Genomic DNA, 18597 nt, shown 5'->3' with positions numbered 1-18597 from the left:
TTCAGAATTAAATTGCCAGGCCTTTCTTTTAAGGTGCCTCTGGGTGGAATCGGACCTCCACCTTTTTGGTTAGCAGCCAAGCATGTTAACTGTTTGCACCACCCAGGGACTCCTTTTGGAAGAAGAGCCCTCTTAAATGAAATGCTTTTATTTTTATTTTTAAAAACAGAACTAGAAGTTGCTTCTCCGAGCTCTAAACTGTTCAGGCTAAGTGGGCTTCAGCAGAAGTGGAGACAAAGCTCTTTATGAGCGTGTCATTTGAAAGGAGAGCAGAGATCTGCATGTGGTGGGGTTGTGGGCGCCCTCTGTGACGTGTGTGCTCTGCTTCTGCTCCCAGAGTGATGGACCAGCACAAGCTGACTCGGGACCAGTGGGAGGACCGTATCCAGGTGTGGCATGCTGAACACCGTGGGATGCTCAGGTGAGCACCAGGGTCTTCCTGTTAGGTGACTCCAGCCCGGGCTTCCTGGGGGCCTGGCTCTGGAGCCTGTGGACTAAAGTCCAGGCTTCTGTCTGATCAAGTTAAAGCAGCTGGAAGTGGTTTCTTTTTTCCTTAAACAAAGCCAGGTGCTCGTGCCTGGGGTGATAAGCAAATGTGTTTAAGCCTAGAGGTCCCAAAAGCTTTCTCCCTTCCTTGGTTTAGGGGAGAGAGACGGTCTGTATGTAAAACTGTTCATTTTTAGTCAAGAGGGAACACTGTTGACAAGCAACCAGAGCGTTGTTTTTCTTTCCTCTGTCAGAGAGACACTGGTCTGCTCATTGTCTATAAGGTAGTCACCATCAAAACTGTGCACAAATGAAAAAACAGTTGATGCTAAGTGAGAAATTATGATATTAAACCATCAGAAACGAGTGTGAAGGAGAGGCATATGTGGCACAGAGCCACCCAGTGTGAGAAGCCCCAGACTTCCTGATGCTGGGTGGTGGTGTCTAAGAGCGCCTCGTCTTGGGCTGGTCGCCTGTTGTCACAGCCTCAGATGTTGGCTCGCAATTGGGGCCTCAGAAGCGTTTTGCTCTTTAGAGTTTCCTGTCTGACCCAGGGAACCTTTGTGGAGGTGGAAATAGCACAAAGTCTTTGACAGTGGTGACAGGTCAGGTGGGAGGCAGAGCCCCCGAAAGCACACATAGGCCCGAGAAAGACCATGCCTTGTGCTGACGTACAAGAGATGACTCTCTTGTCTCGGGAGAAACCAGTGGGAGCCAGTCAGCGCTTTCCTTTCAGAACTGGTGAAGTGAGCCAGTGTGGCAAGTGTGGGGCAGGATGGCATCTCCAGGGTCTTGTTCGGGCCATAGGGCTGTTACCTGGTCCTCAGTTGGGTCTGCTGACCTGACCGCCACTGTCAGCATCCAGTCCCAGAAGGTCAGGAAACAGCACCTCTGAGCACATGGCTCTCTGTCCATCCTGTGTCACTTGTTTTGTTTTGGATTTTTTAAGTAATTTTTTAAATAATATTTTCTTATGGTTTCAGTGAAGGTTTACGTAGCAGTTTAGGTTCCTATTCAATAATTTCTACACACATTGTTCAGTGACATTGGTTATATTCTTCACCATGCATAGATATCCTCAGTATTTCCATTCTGATTGTTCTGTTTTCATTAATCTGGTTTCCCTGCCCCCCCGTATACTCTCTTCATTTTGAAGCACTCCTTGTTTTGAATACTGCAAGAGGTTTTCTTGTTTTTGCTAAAGAGCACCACTAATGATTGTGCCCACCTGACTCTCCCCAACTAGAGACAGCGCGATGCTGGAGTATCTGAAGATTGCTCAGGACCTGGAGATGTATGGAATCAACTATTTTGAGATAAAAAATAAGAAAGGAACAGACCTGTGGCTTGGAGTTGACGCCCTTGGGCTGAACATTTATGAGAAAGATGATAAGTGAGTTGAAACTTGATAATTCTCTTTGGTTCGTGGGATAGTGGGCCTGGGAAACAGTGGGAAAATTGGTAAACATGCACCTGGGTTGCTTTCTGGAGTCTTTACTGAGCAGTTTACTGACCCAGTTGTGAGTCTCTCAGGGCTTTCAGCTTGGGTGGGGCCCTCTGGGAAAGGGGCCCCAGGCGGGCTCTTGTCTTCTGTCCCCACAGCCTGTTCAGTAGCTCATGTAGCATGGTAGGAAGTGACAGCCAAGGGCCCAGAAGCTGGGTGAAAGCATCAGGGGCCGCACAGAGCCTGAAGCAGGTGCAGGAGGGGTATGAAGGCTGCAGCTGTGGGAGAACGCCCCCTCCCCTCCCAGTGAGGCCCAGGTCCCTGTACCTACAGGCACATGGCTTCTGCCCAGACCCAGGCCCTCAGGGCTGGAAGCTTCTAATTCAGCCAAGCCTGGGACTTTCAGATTCTACAAACAATAGCCTGCATGTACAAACAGTTCAGCTTAATCCTCTGGACTTCTGTGCTCCACATATGTGATCTTCAGTGTGTGGACAGAGGCACGCAAGTGCAGGAGCAGTGAGGCCTGCTGGGTGGGGCGGGCCCGTCCATTGGTTACAAACGTATGCATGTCTTCTTTCTGCCAAGGGGCTAGATAACAGGTCACCAGAGTCAAAGTAGAATTGTGCTTTATAGGGTTTTCAGTGGCTGATTTTTGGCAGTAGATCACCAGGCCTTTCTTCTGAGGTGCCCCCGGCTGGACTGGAACCTCCAGCCATTCAGTTGGCAGCCAAGCACTTAACCATTTACACCACCCAGGGACTCCCAAGAAGCTAGATGGAGACCCAGAAAAGTCGCCCTAATGCAAGGAGGGCAGAGAGGGTTTTCCTTGGTGGTTCCCTGCTTTCAGAGAAGAAAGTGTCGTTTCTAGATACTTCAGATCTGAAGCTGCCTGAATTTAAAAGGCAGTTCAGGAAGGGCGAGGTTCCCTAGTTACCCTGCTCCGAGCGCCCGCATTATGGCTCAGAAGGGCTCCCCCAAATGTCCGCGGAGGCTGCTGGATGAAGGGGTCAGTAAAGGGCAGGAGCCACTCCTGTGGGGGAGCGGGCCTGGCTCCTGCCTCCGAGGATGGTGCAGCGTGGCCTTGAGGCTGTGGGGTTTGTGTGGGCCTGTGCCAGCTGCAGGGCCAGGCCAGCCCACCTTTCCTGAGCCCCCCCGGCACGCTGTTCTTTTACGTGGTGGCCCGCCCACACTTCCTGTCCATGCCTCGCCCCTCTCGCCTCATTTCTGATGTTACTGTTTGCAGCTCCCCACGCTCAGGCTCCCAGGCACCCCCTCTCTGGAATTAATGTGGGGAGTTGCCCTGCTTTCCACAAACGACGTGCCCATGAAGGATCGGTTGCTAGTCCCAGCCAAGTGTATTCTTGCCAGGCGTGAAGTACAGAGATGCTTCATTCAGGCAGGGCAGGGACCAGTGTCAGAGACTTTTTGTCCCTCCGCTTTGTGCCTAAATGGACACGGGACCCACAGTGGATGGCTGCTGTGTCCACAGGACCAAAGGTCTCTGCTGAGGGGAATGGCTTTGCCAGGATGAATTTGGTCCCTGAGGTGACGGCCACTTCCCTACTTACCAGAGGCTCCCAGGAGCTCTTCAGAGAAGCTGTCGTTAGTTGCCATCGAGTCGATTCCAACTCATGGCAACCCCACATGTGCAGAGAGAACTGCTCCATAGGGTTTTCCAGGCAGTGACCTTTCAGAAGCAGATAGCCAGAGCTGTTTCTGAGGGGCCTCTGGGTGGGTTCGAACCGCCAACCTTTAGGTTAGTATTCAAACGCTTAACTGTTTGAATACTAACAAGGATGTGCACTACTGATGTCATCTTTCCCCCAGCGACCAGGGTTGGCAAAGAGATGAGCAGTCTGGGAAATACAAGAACTTCTGACATAGTTTCTAGGTCCTTCCTCGAAGGCTGAGTGGAGGATTGCAACCTGTTAGCGCAGATGTGCTAGGGGACAAGGCACACATCAGAGAGCACACCACATCCCCTGGTAACATCTGTGGGAACCTGCCTCGGTCTCTGAACCAGTTTCTTGAATGCCCAGGTTTTGTAACACAGCCAAGGCCAAACAGGTTTTTCAGGCTGCGAGAAACAGCCATAGGCGGGAGCTTGCTGATGTCAGCCAGCTTGCAGCAGCCCCCAGCCCATGTAAAAATGTTCATTCTTTCCAAGTAAAACTGGAGCCAGTGCCCATTCAGTCCCATTTCCGCCCCTGCTGTCCTCATTCAACTGTGAAACTGGCGATTCCCCAGTCGGTTTTCTCCCCAGAGAAAATGCTGGGGCACTGAGCAAGCTGCCCTTCCTGCTTCTCTTCCTCTCCACGTCACCAAAGGTGCACTCCCTTTCCAGTTACAAAGACGGGCACTGTCAGGCAATTAACAGGCCTGGGCAAATGTTGACAGCGTGATTCCCCGTATAACCAGGAGATGGGAACTCAAGCCTGCAAGGACTCCTCAGCCATGCTGAGTGTTGTTATTATCAAGGAACTAATAGTGGGGAGACAGTGTGGATCCACTGCTCAGTTATCAAGGAACCTGATACACTGGGGATGTACGCTGAGTGTTAAGAGAGTTAGGGCACCTGCAAATAAACAAATACCACCCGAATTTTACCAGAAGGCCGTGTCCTTTTAGTGTACAAATGCTCTGATTGGGAAACATCTCTTTGGTCCCTTTTCATTGTACACGTAACGTTAATGTGGGACCCTGTAGGACGGAAAGCTGTTGTCTTTTTTCTTTCTTTAGATCCTTAGATCAGAACAGGAGTTGAGTACAGAGAGGAGGAAATGGGCAGGCACTTTCCCTGGCAGGCGTTATAAGCTGATGCTTGTGGCATTCTCAGAGGAAAATAAAACAAAGAAACCCAATACTGCCCCCACATTCTTTCCTCCTTTATAAGTCGTCCCCCCCCCCCCGCCCCGCTTCCTCCCCTCTCTGGGTTCACGCCTTTGTAGAGCAGCTTCTCTAGGTGGGAGTTTCTGAAGTTGTCCTGGACTCCAGGAGACCATTTGATTAGCGTTTTAAGTAAACGGGGCTGTGAAGCCAAGTTGGGGATGGAAGCAAGAGCTGAGTAATGGATAAGTATCTTTTGGGGAGATACTTTGAAACTATGTAAACACCCTGTTTCTCTCATTCTTTGTTTCATCTATCCATTCTAGTATCCACTGATGAGTCTTGCTTGAAACAATTATTACTGTGGTTTTTTTTCCCCCATCAGTCCTTTCACATTTATTAATTGGAATTTGCTATAAGGAACCAGTTTCTCTTCGTTTGCTTATTCAGTTGTAGTAATATAGACTCATGGAAGTTTGTTTTATTCTGTGGGTTATAATCTGTTACTATTATTACTCGTTGCTCAAGTTGTTTGAACCTGGCCCTCAGCAGCCTCTCTGGGTGGCTCCTGGCCCTTTCGGCTTGACCCCTCGTTCTTTGAGTGCCCCCGACTCTGTGGCACCACAAGATATTCCAGCAGCATCTTCCACTCTCCTGCTCCGGCCCTGGAATCTGCCGTTCCTCCCAAGAGCTGTGGTTGCTGTTACTGCAGAGCCCGCGTTTTTGTTTTATGTGTGGCCTAGCCAAGGACAGATTTACAAACTCTTCTGCAGCCTTCTCTGAGGCTCCAGTTCATGTCTTACATGCGTACTGTTTAAGGCAAAAGAATTAATCCTTGTAGCCTTCTGAAGGTCAAGAATGAAGGAGGCGGTTGAACTCAGCAGTGAGTCATGACTTTGGGACTGGCCCTCATCTCTGGAGCTGTCATCCTGGGTGAATGGCTGTGAATTGTTATATGAGGCTTCAGAGTCTCGAAAGGCCATACGCTCAGGGCACCCCAGATAGCAGAGGGCCAGAGACCACTGTCACAGGCTTCCAGCCCTTGAGAGAAAGGTGCCTGTCCTGCTTGGAGGTCTGAGTTTTCTGGGAGACCTGTATAAAGACAGGGGCCAGAGAGTGGTACTTGTACCTCACGCCTTCCGAGTTTTGAGGTGGGAATCTGGCCACTGGCTTGCAGGGAAGCAGAAGCAGGAGCTGGGTTTTGGGCCCCTCTGTTGTCACCAGCACGTTGCTCTCGTGTTCCTGGGGAGAGTGCTGCGAAGTGACAGGCACCCGTGTGATCAGTCAGCATAAGGACACATGTCGAAGTCACTGGCAGGACCAGGGGGACATCTGGGTCCTTTTCCAGACCCATAAACAAAACTGCATCTCCAAAAAGTCTGCATCCCAACTTCGAAGGTAAAACAGAACAGGTTCCCTGCGTGATTTGTTTCAGTGCTGTGAAGCAAGACTGCCGGGTGTGTTCAACTGTGGATGGGTGGTCCTCTGGGTCAGAGCTAGGTAAAAGGGTGGCTGCCAAAAAGATCAGACACGTGAAACCGCAGCCTGGCCAGGGCCCTGACACCTCTGGGTCAGGCCTGCAGACTGCTGTATCAGGAGGGCCACCTGTCAGGCCTGAGGTGCCCACTCTTGGTCCTGAGTAACCATCCCCACTGCCTTACCCTAGCTGGCTCACAAGTCATAGCAACATGGACAGTGCCCGTCTGTTTTCATTAAAACAACTTGATAGGCAGTCGATTCTTCCCCACCCCTGCTATTTTTAGAAAATCAGAGGTTTTCACAGGATGAGGAAAGGACTTTTTCTGATGGCAGTATCTTTGTGGTGGTTTGAGGAGCTGCCGTTACTTCTAGAATGGTATCCATGTGTTGAAAGAGTTGTTGGTTGCCATCGAGGTGATTCCGACTCATAGTGACCCCAGGCGTTACAGAGCAGGACTGCTCCATACAGTTTTCTAGACTTTTCTTCCACAGCACCGCTGGTTGGGTTGAACCACCAGCCTTTAGGTTAGCAGTCAAGCACACACTGTTGGCAAAAAATGGGATGGAGGAAATAAGAGGGGATGGTGGGACAGGTGGTCAGAAGTGCAATCTGGCCTTGAAATTGTGTGATGAACTTTCTCAGGAATGCTGTTAAAAAGCCAGCATCCGAGCCAGGCATGGCTGGCATTGCTTGGCTCTGGACCATACAGGCCCTCCATTAGGGACATCGACCGTGAAGGCTGCTTAGAAGTTGCAGGGTGGCTGAGAAGGCTCTGGCCAGCCAGGAGAATGAACGAGCATCACAAGGATGAGAACTGGAAGAGCATTGACCCCCACAGAGCCCTTCTCCATCCCTCATTCTTCTCTTGAATACATAGCGAGCAGCCACTCTGAGCGTGGTGCCAGTGGAAGACAAGAAGACGTGGCCTTAGCTACCAGAGAGCTTACCTGCCTCATTTTCAGAGTTGATAGGAATGCAGTAATGTGAAGTACAGGCTCTGGCTATGAGGAACTTGTTTAGGCTACTGGCCATAGGAGAGGTGGGATCAGAGAATGATCTGCAAATATGGCTATGAGAGATTTCAAAGACACGGAAGGACAGGCTTGGTCAGGAATCGGAGTTGACATCAAGATTCCAAGCCTGGTGACTGGAAGCAGCAGGGAGCGGGAAGACCAGAGAAAGACGGATGTGAATAGGGACGCATCAAGGTCTGTCAGCGTTTAGAGCTTTAACCGTACAAATAGCCCTCCCTGGCTGAACCCAGGACTGGTGGGGATAACTTAGTAATGACACACATTATGTACTACGGCTCCTGGGTTAGCTTCACACTGTTTTTAATTGAACTAAAATTAAGGTAAATTCACAAATCTCTTAGCCAATCCTACACACACGTAGGTGTCTCTACATATATCTAACCATCCTTTTGTTTTGTTTTTAACCTCAGGTTGACCCCAAAGATTGGCTTCCCTTGGAGTGAAATCAGAAACATCTCCTTCAACGACAAGAAGTTTGTCATTAAGCCCATCGACAAGAAGGCACCTGTAAGTTCATATGGAGATTAAGCAGGGGTTCCTATGTTTTGTCCTTGGAGCTAAGTGAGTTTTCAGGGTAACACTCAGATTTCTCCGTCTTTGTGACAAAGAGGCTGCAATGCTTAGAATGACCCCTCTGTGTGGGGAGAACTGCCAGCGGCTCCCATTGGAGGTCAAGGTTCCTCTGCACCATCACGCAAGTGATCACACCATGAGAGGTCCCATGGAGACCAGGGTCCCGTGAAAGCTGGCTGACTCTGTAGACTAGTTGTTTTTTTTTTTTTTAAATTGAGCTTCAAGTGAATGTTTACAAATCAAGTCAAACTGTCACATATAAGTTTATATACACCTTACTCTGTACTCCCACTTGCTCTCCCCCTAATGAGTCAGCCCTTCCAGTCTCTCCTTCCATGACAATTTTGCCAGCTTCCAACTCTGTAGACTAGTTTTTTAATGGTCTTCATTCCTTATGAAGAAAAGGGCAGTCCTGAGTCACTGCCCTTTGCCAGATGAGAAACTTGTCCCGTAATATTGCTTTTCTGGCATGATACACCCAGGTTTGTGAAAGGTTCAGGTTCGTGGGGCCCAGCACCCTCTCCCTGGGGCCTGCTGCACCAGGGGCCAGATTTCGCCTGCGAGAACTGTCCTTGGGGCTCTTCCAGGTGAAGGAAAGTCAGACATGAGTCCACTGCATTGCTGGTCCCCAGCCTTCCACCTGTGCAGTGTACGCCTCTGACCCAGACGCCAGCTTAGGCTTCACTCTGGCCTTCCTGTGCCCCTCAGACAGTCTTTACTCCGCACCTGCACACTGATGCTAATGGGGAGACTTAGCTGGCCAAGCCCTCCACTCACACCCTGGGGTCTGAAGTGCATTGACCGTTAGCCAATAGCTGTGTTACAGACATTAGTTTGGGTTTTATGTTTATTCTCCTAAGAGGTGAACTTTGAGCTGTGGTTTGCTCAGAACACATAAGGCACGCATACATGGCTGTAGTATGGTGGAATGGTTTTCTGATCAAAAATCCAGCTCTTTAAAAATTACCACTTGAAGAAATTCTACTATCCTCCTTAGAGTCTGTTCTAAATTTCACCAGAATTACAAACGGGAAGAGACTTTGCATTCTTGCGTAATTTTTTTTTTTTTTTTTTTGGTGCTTTAGATGAAGATTTACAGAGCAAATTAGTTTGTCATTAAGCAGTTAACATACACATTGTTTTCTGACATTGGTTGCCAACCCGGAAATGTGTCAACACTCTCCCCTTCTTGACCTTGGGTTCCCCATTTCCATTCATCCAGCTTTCCTGTCCCCTCCTGCCTTCTCGTCCTTGCCCCTGGGCTGCTGTGCCCATTTAGTCTCTATACACGGTTGAGCTATGTGTATTATTGTTTGTTTTACGGGCCTGTCTAATTTTTGGCGGAAGGGTGAACCTCGAGTGACCTCAGTAATGAGTTAAAGGGTTCCAAGGGCCATACTTTTGGGGTGTCTCCAGTCTCTGTCAGACCTGTAAGTCTGGTCTCTTTTTGTGAGTTAGAATTTTGTCCTGCATTTTTCTACAGCTCTGTCCGGAACCCTCTTATTATGATCCCTGTCAGAGCGGTCGGTGGTGGTAGCCAGGCACCATCTAGTTGTGCTGCCCTCAGTCCTGGGGGAGGCTCTGATAGTTGTGGCCTATTGGTTTTTTTGACTAATCTTTCCCTTGTGTCTTTGTTTTTCTTCATTCTCCCTCGCTCCAGACGGGGTGGGACACATTCTCGTGTCATTTTTGTTCCTTAGTTACAGCATTAAGGTTAGAAAGGCAAACATGGGCTGTGGTCCATACTTTGGGTATCTGCTAACCTAACTCTCGGGACTGGGTGCCAAGATGGCAAGCCCCCTTAAAATAGTTTGAGGTATTGTCCAGTTACTGCTCTTCACATGTGGGTGGGTCCAGCATAATTTAAACCCAGCAGGTCTTGACATTGTTTGTATGAAGTATTTTCTTCTTTATTGAAAATGTTCCCTGCTGTTCGTGAACTCTTGACTCTACTCCATGGGTAGTTGCTCAGTTATTTCAAATTAAACCTGTGATTTAATACAGGCTTTCAGGCTCCATGGTAACAGTTCACACTAACATGCAGCATCACCGACCTGAGGGTCATAGTGTACCCATGTCACATGAGGCAGTGGGATTGGGGCCATAAGAGAGCAAGAAAATTCTGGAATCCTTTGGTAGGCTGCTAGGTACTCTTTCGTCATATGACTAATTTTCCAGAAGTATTTTTTTTTTAATTTAATGACTGACTATAGAAACAGGAATTCTAGACTAGATTGTTTGAGAATTAAATCTTTTTTTTTCTTCCCCTCTAAATTTGGCGTAAGTTTAGCTTTTAAAAAGCTGAAGAATACTTCGTAATTACAAAATCCCAGGTAAAGGGATTTGTAACGTGTCTGGTTGAATTAGCCCAATGTACTTTTGCTATATTGTAGTGTTAAGTGAAGCCATCTCTTTTTAAAAAAGAAAAGAAAAAACTTGCTGGTTGCACACTGCATGCTGGGCACTTATTTTAGGTATCTAGCGGACAGCAAGACCAAAACAAAGTTCCTGCCCTCAGGAGGTCTGCATTCTAGTGGACAAGATGGATGACACCCAAATAAAACAAACAATACACTTTCTGGTAGTAAATGTAAAAGCACAGTTACGGTTCAAAAGTGAAGCAGACTAAAGAGAGGACCAAAGGATGGGGCAGGATCACTTTAGACTTGTGGTTGGGGAAGACCTCAGTCCCAGGGGGTGATGCGGGGAGCCGGGTGAGGGAGACCTCAGTCCCGGGGGGTGATGCGGGGAGCCAGGTGAGGGAGACCTCAGTCCCGGGGGGTGATGCGGGGAGCCGGGTGAGGAGGCCGAGCTCGTCTGACTGCTGCTCACCTTACCCTCCTCTTCCGGTTCCTTCTCTGCAGCACTCCCTGCCTCAGCCTTCTCACCTGGGGCAGTAGAAAGTTTTTCAAGTTTAAACTTTTACTTAAAAGATAGCCCCAAAGGTCAGTGGTGACTCCTCAGTGAGGTGATAAGGCCCAGAGTCTACCTTATCTGGTGCTGACGCAGGTGCCCCTCCCCCACGGGCGTTTCCCCACTCACAAGCGAGCCACTGTCCCCTCCGCCCCATGGCAGGAGGTCCCCTCCTCAAAGCCAGCTCCTCCATCTCTGCCAAGTTGGATGCAGCAGCTTGGGACCACCACCTGACTCTTCAGGTGGGACCTTGACCACCACTGATGTCCAAGGCCTGTCCTGGTGGCCCTGTGAGGGTCATAGACAACCTCTTCTTTCCCTGCAGTAAAGGGCCTTTTGTTCCTGAGCCCATGAAGTAGGCAAGAAGGAACTATGTAACAACTTCTGAAACTTTGAAAAATGAACCTATACTTGAGCGTGACCTGCTTTCTGGAGTTTCTTCTGACTTGCCCCTTCAGATGGGTCTCCACACCCTCCTGCCTCTCCCAGCTCCAGGCCTGGGGAAGCTCTTGGCGGGGCTCAGTGTGGGGAGAAGTCTTCTAGAAGTTTCTGGAGTTCTGCTCCCTGTCGACTTTAAGGCTGCTTGTCTACTTCCTCCTTTGCCCTGCTGTATGTATCCTGAGGGACTTGGCTTCATTTTCTGTGAATGTTGCTCATGCCTAGAGTCCCACTTTTTAGGACACCATTCCGCTGCCTGATTTTGGAAAAGGTGCCCCAAGTTTTGTCAGTGGTACAGTTTTGCATTACAAGGCATAGGTTGGGGACTTGGTTTTCGACGTTTTTAAATGAACATTAGTTGTTGGTATTTTCACTTGAAGTCAGGCTTCCTTCTAAGGCCTTCCACGAAATCTCACCCTCCCACCTGCCCCACCTCACCTGCTGAGCGGTAGCCCCGCTGAGCTGCACTCCTTGTGCACTTGCCTCTGAATGTGTCTCCCGGTGACTGGGTACCTAGAGGCCAGCCTTCATGGTGGTGGTATAGATTCTCCTTAAAATTGGCAGTTCCTGTCCATTGATTTTATTTATTTTTTTTCCCCCCAAATGGGAGTTTGGTGGATATCAGTGTTTCTTTCCAAGTCCTTATGAGTCACAGTCAAGACCTATTTGTGCATCATGACTTTGAGCCATAATACAAGATTGTTTTCTCTTGTGTAATCATGGGTAATAAAAATACCCGTTTCTCCCAGCTCCTCAGACACCTCCCTGGGAAACCCGGGGACTCAGTAACAAGTGCGTGAAACCCCAAAGATAGCCCTACCCTGGAAGTTTAGGGGCTCTGGGGCTGGCGTTGCTGCACACTCACCCCAGGACTTCTGGGACAGACTAAAAGACCTGAGAGGCTAAATGGCCTCTCTCAGGCACGTGGATTACCCAGCACATCCTTCAGGTTTCAGTTGTTGCTCAGGGGTGTGGAGCACTGTTTCTGTCTCTCAGCCACCCTGCCCGTCAGAATCTGGATGCTGAGCAGAGGAAGTAGGTGGGGTGGGAAGAGGAAACAGACAGAGGCATTTTTAAATAGCCTTCATCGTAGAGCACCCCTAAGCATATTCCCTCCCTGCCAGCTGAAGTGCTCACAGTGTGGCTAGGAGTCGGGAAACAAGATCGTCACCTGTGTCCTATATTTTTGTGGTCAGTAGTGTTACATAAGTCTTGAGTGCTGCGATTCCGCGTTCCTGTTCTTCAAGAAGGCATCTCTGATAGCGGCCTCATGAGGCAATTAGCAACCTGAGAGCAATCATGCTGTGTATCAGCCAACTTGCGTTGTTCTAGACCCTGTTCTAAGTGCTGACTAAGTCTTACCTGACTTAATCCTCCAACGGTCCCATCAGAGGATAGTGATCCCCGTGTTACAGTTGGAGAATGGGGCTCAGAGGGCAGGAGGACCTTTGTGTGTGCCGGCCACAGAGCACGTGCCTGTTCCTGGAGACGACAGGTGGGCACTGGTCGGGAGCACCCTGAGCAGAGGAGCTGGGAGCTGTGTGGGAAGTGGGAGGGTGAGGCTGAGGAGGAGCATGTAGGAGCCAGTGGAGCGGTCCAGGCGAGAATCAGGACAGTGGCTGCGGGGCTGGAAAGGACGATCAGCAGATGAGGAGCTACGGGATGAGGCAGGGTGGGGTTTGGGTGGCGTGGGGTTCCCAGGACTGAGGACACTTGACCGAGAAGAGCTTCACAGTCTGACCACTGGGATTTCAACACGCACGCTAGCACACTCACACAAGCTGACTCATATACCAGCTCGCTCACATACACAAGATGCTGCACTCACACGAGGTGTCACACACGTTTGCACACTCACACAAGCTGGCTCATGCACAGGCTCGTCACACACAGGCTTGCTCACACACTCACATGTGCAGGCACACCCATGCACACAAAGACTAGACACACTCCCCCTTCTTGGCCCAGAGAACCCCAGGCCCCACGGTGCTGGAGAAGCCCCGGGACGACTGGCATCTCGCATGGGGCCCTCTGGCCCACCGCGCCCATCCCTGTAGGAGGGTGAACGGGGTATGCCCTGCTGTGTGTTGCAGGACTTCGTATTCTACGCCCCGCGTCTGCGGATCAACAAGCGGATCCTGCAGCTCTGCATGGGGAACCACGAGCTGTACATGCGCCGTCGCAAGCCCGACACCATCGAGGTGCAGCAGATGAAGGCCCAGGCCCGCGAGGAGAAGCAGCAGAAGCAACTGGAGCGGTAAGTGGGGCTGGCCTGCGCCCGTCACTGCCCTGGGGGGAGTCTGGTGGGGTGTCATCTGGTAAACAAGTTTGGGCACCCAGAGGCCGCAGGCCTTTCAGAGTTAACGTGTGCAGCTTAAGAGCTGCAGTTTGAGGGCGGGCCTGAGCATGGGCTCCCGGGGCGTGAGATGCGCAGGTCCACCATCTTCCTGTGGAAGTTCAAGTGGCAGAGCGACCTGAGCTGCGGCTGACAGCCATCCTGAGGATGGGTATGGTGTGGGCTCAAGGCCTGGATGAGGCCTCAGGCCCTGGACATAGTGCCCCCTCCAGCTTGCTCGGGCCTAGTGATGAGTGGGAACAGACATGGGAGGTGCCGGGCCCGAGTGCCGTCCTGGAGCTCAGGCGCAACGGTGAAAGCACATCGACCTTCACTTGGGTGCCAAAGTCTAAGCAAGCCTTCTGTGCCCCTTCTTCCTCCTGTCTGTGATAGGCAACAGCTGGAAACTGAGAAGAAGAGGAGAGAAACAGTCGAGAGGGAGAAAGAGCAGATGATGCGGGAGAAGGAGGAACTGATGCTGAGGCTGCAGGACTACGAGCAGAAAACCAAGAAGGCCGAGAAAGGTGAGGGCCGAATGCTTGGCCGGGGCTACTGAGAGGTGAGGGCTTTGTGCTCTGCTGGGCCCTTGTTCTGGGTAGGCCTTTTGCAGGTGTAGGTAGAAATTTCCATGGAGAGCAGCAGATGGGCAGAGAGACCGTGTACGCACGCACCCACACACATCCTGTGTGTCTCAGTTTAAACCGCACCCAAAAATGTACCCGTGGAAACATGGGACGATAGAATGGTCCTGCGGACGTTAACAGATATCCATCAAGGACGTCCTCTGTGCTGGTTGCTTTATGTTCATCGTCATCTTAAATCTCCCCACAATCCTGTGAGCTAAGTACGGCCGCACCCATTTTCCTGATGTGGGTGTAAGGTTCAGAGAGTGGGTGTCAGCTTACCCACCCTCCCTGTGGGCTCAACACTGAGGCGCCTTTGGAAGCAAGACCCAGAGCACGTTCAGTCATCCCAGCCTGGCTGGTTTGTATCAACTCCAGCAAAGACTCGCCATGGGGTCCTGGCCCCAAGGGGCTCACAGTCTGCTGGGGGAGATGGGTGGCTGTGTTCATCAGCAGGACATTCCCACCTGCTAAGCTGGGTGCAGAGGTGATTTGTTCTGAGGTGGGTGATACAGGGAGGGGCACGAGTCACCACCTGGCTGGTTACAGCCATGTGTCACCAGCTTTGTATGGTGTTTTTTAAAAAAAAGTCGTGAAGACACCATCACGTAAATACAAGAGCGAGCCGTAAAGCACTTACTTCCAATGTTATCTGTAGAAGTCTTACACCGAAGGAGGTCCATCCAGCTGGAACTGGGTCTGGCTCTTGATGATTTGTTGAATGATCCCCCATGACCTCACTCAGCCACTCAGACTAGGATTTTTTTTTTTTATTGTGCTTTAAGTGAAAGTTTACAAGTCAGTCTCTCACCCAAAAACCCATATACACCTTGCTACAAACTCCCAGTTACTCTCCCCCTAATGAGACAGCCTGCTCTCTCCCTCCACTCTCTCTTTTCATGTCCTTTTTGCCAACTTCTAACCCCCTCCACCTTCTCATCTCCTCTCCAGGCAGGAGATGCCAACATAGTCTCAAGTGTCCACCTGATCCAAGAAGCTCACTCCTCACCAGCATCCCTCTCCAACCCATTGTCCAGTCCAATCCATGTCTGAAGAGTTGGCTTTGGGATTAGTTCCTGTCCTGGGCCAACAGAAGGTCTGGGGGCCATGACCTCCGGGGTCCTTCCAGTCTCAGTCAGACCATTAAGTCTGGTCTTATGAGAATTTGGTGTCTGCGTCCCACTGCTCTCCTGCTCCCTCAGGGGCTCTCTGTTGTGTTCCCTGTTAGGGCAGTCATCAGTTGTAGCCGGGCCACCATCTAGTTCTTCTGGTCTCAGGATGAGGTAGTCTCTGGTTCATGTGGCCCTTTCTGTCTCTTGGGCTCGTAATCACCTGGTGTCCTTGATGTTCTTCATGTTCCTTTGATCCAGGTGGGTTGAAACCAATTGATGCATCTTACTGAGATGGCTGCTTGCTAGCGTTTAAGACCCCAGACGCCAAAGTGGGATGCAGAACGTTTTCTTAATAGATTTTATTATGCCAGTTGACTTAGATGTCCCCTGAAAGCATGATCCCCAGACCCCTGCCCCTGCTACTCTGGCCTTCAAAGCATTCAGTTTATTCAGGGAACTTCTTTGCTTTTGGTTTAATCCAATTGTGCTGACCTCCCATGTACTGTGTTCTATCTTTCCCTTCACCTGAAGTAGTTCTTATCTACTAATTAGTGAATACCCCTCTCCCACCCTCCCTCCCTCCCCTCTCTCGTAACCACAAAAGAATGTTTTCTTCTCAGTTTAAACTGTTTCTCAAGTTCTTATAATTAGTGGTCTTATACAATATTTGTCCTTTTGCAAATGACTAATTTCACTCAGCATAATGCCTTCCAGTTTCCTCCATGTAATGAAGTTTTTCACAGATTCCTTACTGTTCTTTATTGATGCATAGTATTCCATTGTGTGAATATACCATAATTTATCCATTCATCTGTTGATGGTCACCTTGGTTGCTTCCATCTTTTTGCTGCTGTAAACAGTGCTACAGTAAACTTGGGTGTGCATATATCTGTTCGTGTAAAGGCTCTTACTTCTCTAGGATATATTCCAAGGAGTGGGATTTCTGGATCGTATGGTAGTTCTATTTCTAGCTTTTTAAGGAAACGCCAAATCGATTTCCAAAGTGTTTGTACCATTTGACATTCCCATCAGCAGTGTAGAAGTGTTCCAGTCTCTCCAACATTTATTATTTTGTGTTTTTTGGATTAATGCCAGCCTTGTTGGAGTGAGATGAAATCTCATTGTAGTTTTGATCAGCATTTCTCTAACGGCTAATGATCGTGAACATTTCCTCATATATGTTAGCTACTCGAATGTCTTCTTTAGTGAAGTGTCTATTCATATCTTTTGCCCATTTTTTAATTGGGTTATTTGTCTTTTTGCAGTTGAGTTTTTGCAGTATTTTGTAGATTTTAGAGATCAGGTGCTGATCAGAAATGTCATAGCTAAAAACTTTTTCCCAGTCTGTACGTAGTCTTTTTACTCTTTTGGTGAAGTCTTTGGATGAGCATAGGTGTTTGATTTTTAGGAGCTCCCAGTTATTTAGTTTTTCTTCTACGTTCTTTATAATATTTTCTATACTGTTTATGCCATGTATTAGGGCTCCTAACGTTATTTCTATTTTTTCTTCCATGATCTTTATCGTTTTAGATTTTGTATTTAGGTCTTTGATCCATTTTGAGTTAGTTTTTGTGCATGGAGTGAGGTATGGGTCTTGTTTCATTTTTTTGCAGATGGATATCCAGTTATGCCAGCACCATTGGTTAAAAAGACTGTCTTTTCCCCCATTTGACTGTTTTGGGGCCTTTGTCAAATATCAGCTGCTCATATGTGGATGGATTTATGTCTGGATTCTCAATTCTGTTCCGTTGGTCCACGTATCTGTTCTTGTACCAGTACCAGGCTGTTTTGACTACTATGGCAGTATAATAGGTTCTAAAATCAGGTAAAGTAAGGCCTCCGACTTTATTCTTCTTTTTCAGTAATGCCTTATTTATCCGGGGCCTCTTTCCCTTCCATATGAAATTGGTGATTTGTTTCTTCATCTCATTAAAGAAAGTCCTTGGGATTTAGATCAGAATTGCATTAAATGTATAGATCGCTTTTGGTAGAATAGACATTTTTATAATGTTAAGTCTTCCTATCCACGGGCAAGGTATGTTCTTCCACTTATGTAAGTCTCTTTTGGTTTCTTGCAGAAGTGTACTGTAGTTTTCTTTGTATAAGTCTTTTACATCTTTGGTAAGGTTTATTCCTAAGTGTTTTATCTTCTTGGGGGCTACTGTAAATGGCATTGATTTGATGATTTCCTCTTTGATGTTCTTTTTGTTGGTGTAGAGGAATCCAACTGATTTTTGTATGTTTATCTTGTGTCCCGATACTCTGCTGAACTCTTCTATTAGTTTCAGTAGTTTTCTGGAGGATTCCTTAGGGTTTTCTGTGTATAAGATCATGTCATTTACAAATAGAGATACTTGTACTTCTTCCTTGCCAATCTGGATGCCCTTTATTTCTTTATCTAGCCTAATTGCCCTGGCTAGGACTTCCAGCACAATGTTGAATAAGAGTGGTGATAAAGGGCATCCTTGTCTGGTTCCCGATCTCAGTGGGAAAGTTTTCAGGCTCTCTCCATTTAGGGTGATGTTGGCTGTTGGCTTTGTATAAATGCCCTTTATTATGTTGAGAAATTTTCCTTCTATTCTTATTTTGCTGAGAGATTTTATCATGAATGGGTGTTGAACTTTGTCAAATGCCTTTTCTGCATCAGTTGATAAAATCATGTGATTCTTGTCTTTTGTTTTATTTATGTGGTAGATTACATTGTTTTTCTAATGTTGAACCATCCCTGCATACCTGGTAATGAATCCCACTTGGTCATGGTGAATTATTTTTTTTGATATGTTGTTGAATTCCATTGGCTAGAATTTTGTTGAGGATTTTTGCATCTACATTCATGAGGGATATAGGTCTGTAATTTTCTTTTCTTGTGGTGTCTTTACCTGGTTTTGGTATCAGGGATATGGTGGCTTCATAAAATTAATTTGGTAGTATTCCATCCTTTTCTATGCTCTAAAATACCTTTAGTGGTGTTAACTCTTCTCTGAAAGTGTGGTAGAACTCTTCAGCGAAGCCATCTGGACCAGGGCTTTTTTTTGTTGGGAGTTTTTTTGATTACCTTTTCAATCTCTTCTTTTGTTATGGGTCTATTTAGTTGTTCTACCTCTGTGTTAGTTTAGGTAGGTAGTGTGTTTCTAGGAATTCATCCATTTCTTCTAGGTTTTCAAATTTGAGTATAATTTTTCATAGTAATCTGATATGATTCTTTTAATTTCAGTTGGGTCTGTTGTAATATCGCCTATCACATTTCTTATTCGGGTTATTTGCTTCCTCTCCTGTTTTTCCTTTGTCGGTTTGGCCAATGGTTTATCAATTTTGTTGAGTTTCTCAAAA

At 48.1% G+C, this 18597-nt stretch overlaps 1 protein-coding gene across 2 annotated transcripts in view; it reads left to right on the top strand.

The window, feature by feature from the left end:
- EZR (ezrin) overlaps positions 1 to 18597 on the top strand; it is a 63928-nt gene that overhangs the window by 37729 nt on the left and 7602 nt on the right. For both annotated transcript variants that reach the window (XM_010598841.3, XM_010598842.2), the window contains 5 exons: positions 338 to 421; positions 1733 to 1879; positions 7684 to 7780; positions 13291 to 13454; positions 13926 to 14056. In XM_010598841.3, coding sequence (XP_010597143.1) covers positions 338 to 421; positions 1733 to 1879; positions 7684 to 7780; positions 13291 to 13454; positions 13926 to 14056 — 623 coding nt within the window. The remainder of the gene's footprint in view (positions 1 to 337; positions 422 to 1732; positions 1880 to 7683; positions 7781 to 13290; positions 13455 to 13925; positions 14057 to 18597) is intronic.

The sequence above is a fragment of the Loxodonta africana genome, chromosome 1 (genome assembly GCF_030014295.1).
Source record: "Loxodonta africana isolate mLoxAfr1 chromosome 1, mLoxAfr1.hap2, whole genome shotgun sequence".
Classification (NCBI taxonomy): domain Eukaryota; kingdom Metazoa; phylum Chordata; class Mammalia; order Proboscidea; family Elephantidae; genus Loxodonta; species Loxodonta africana.
Note: the sequence above shows the minus strand (reverse complement) of the source record. Positions and strands in the feature narration are given on the sequence as shown.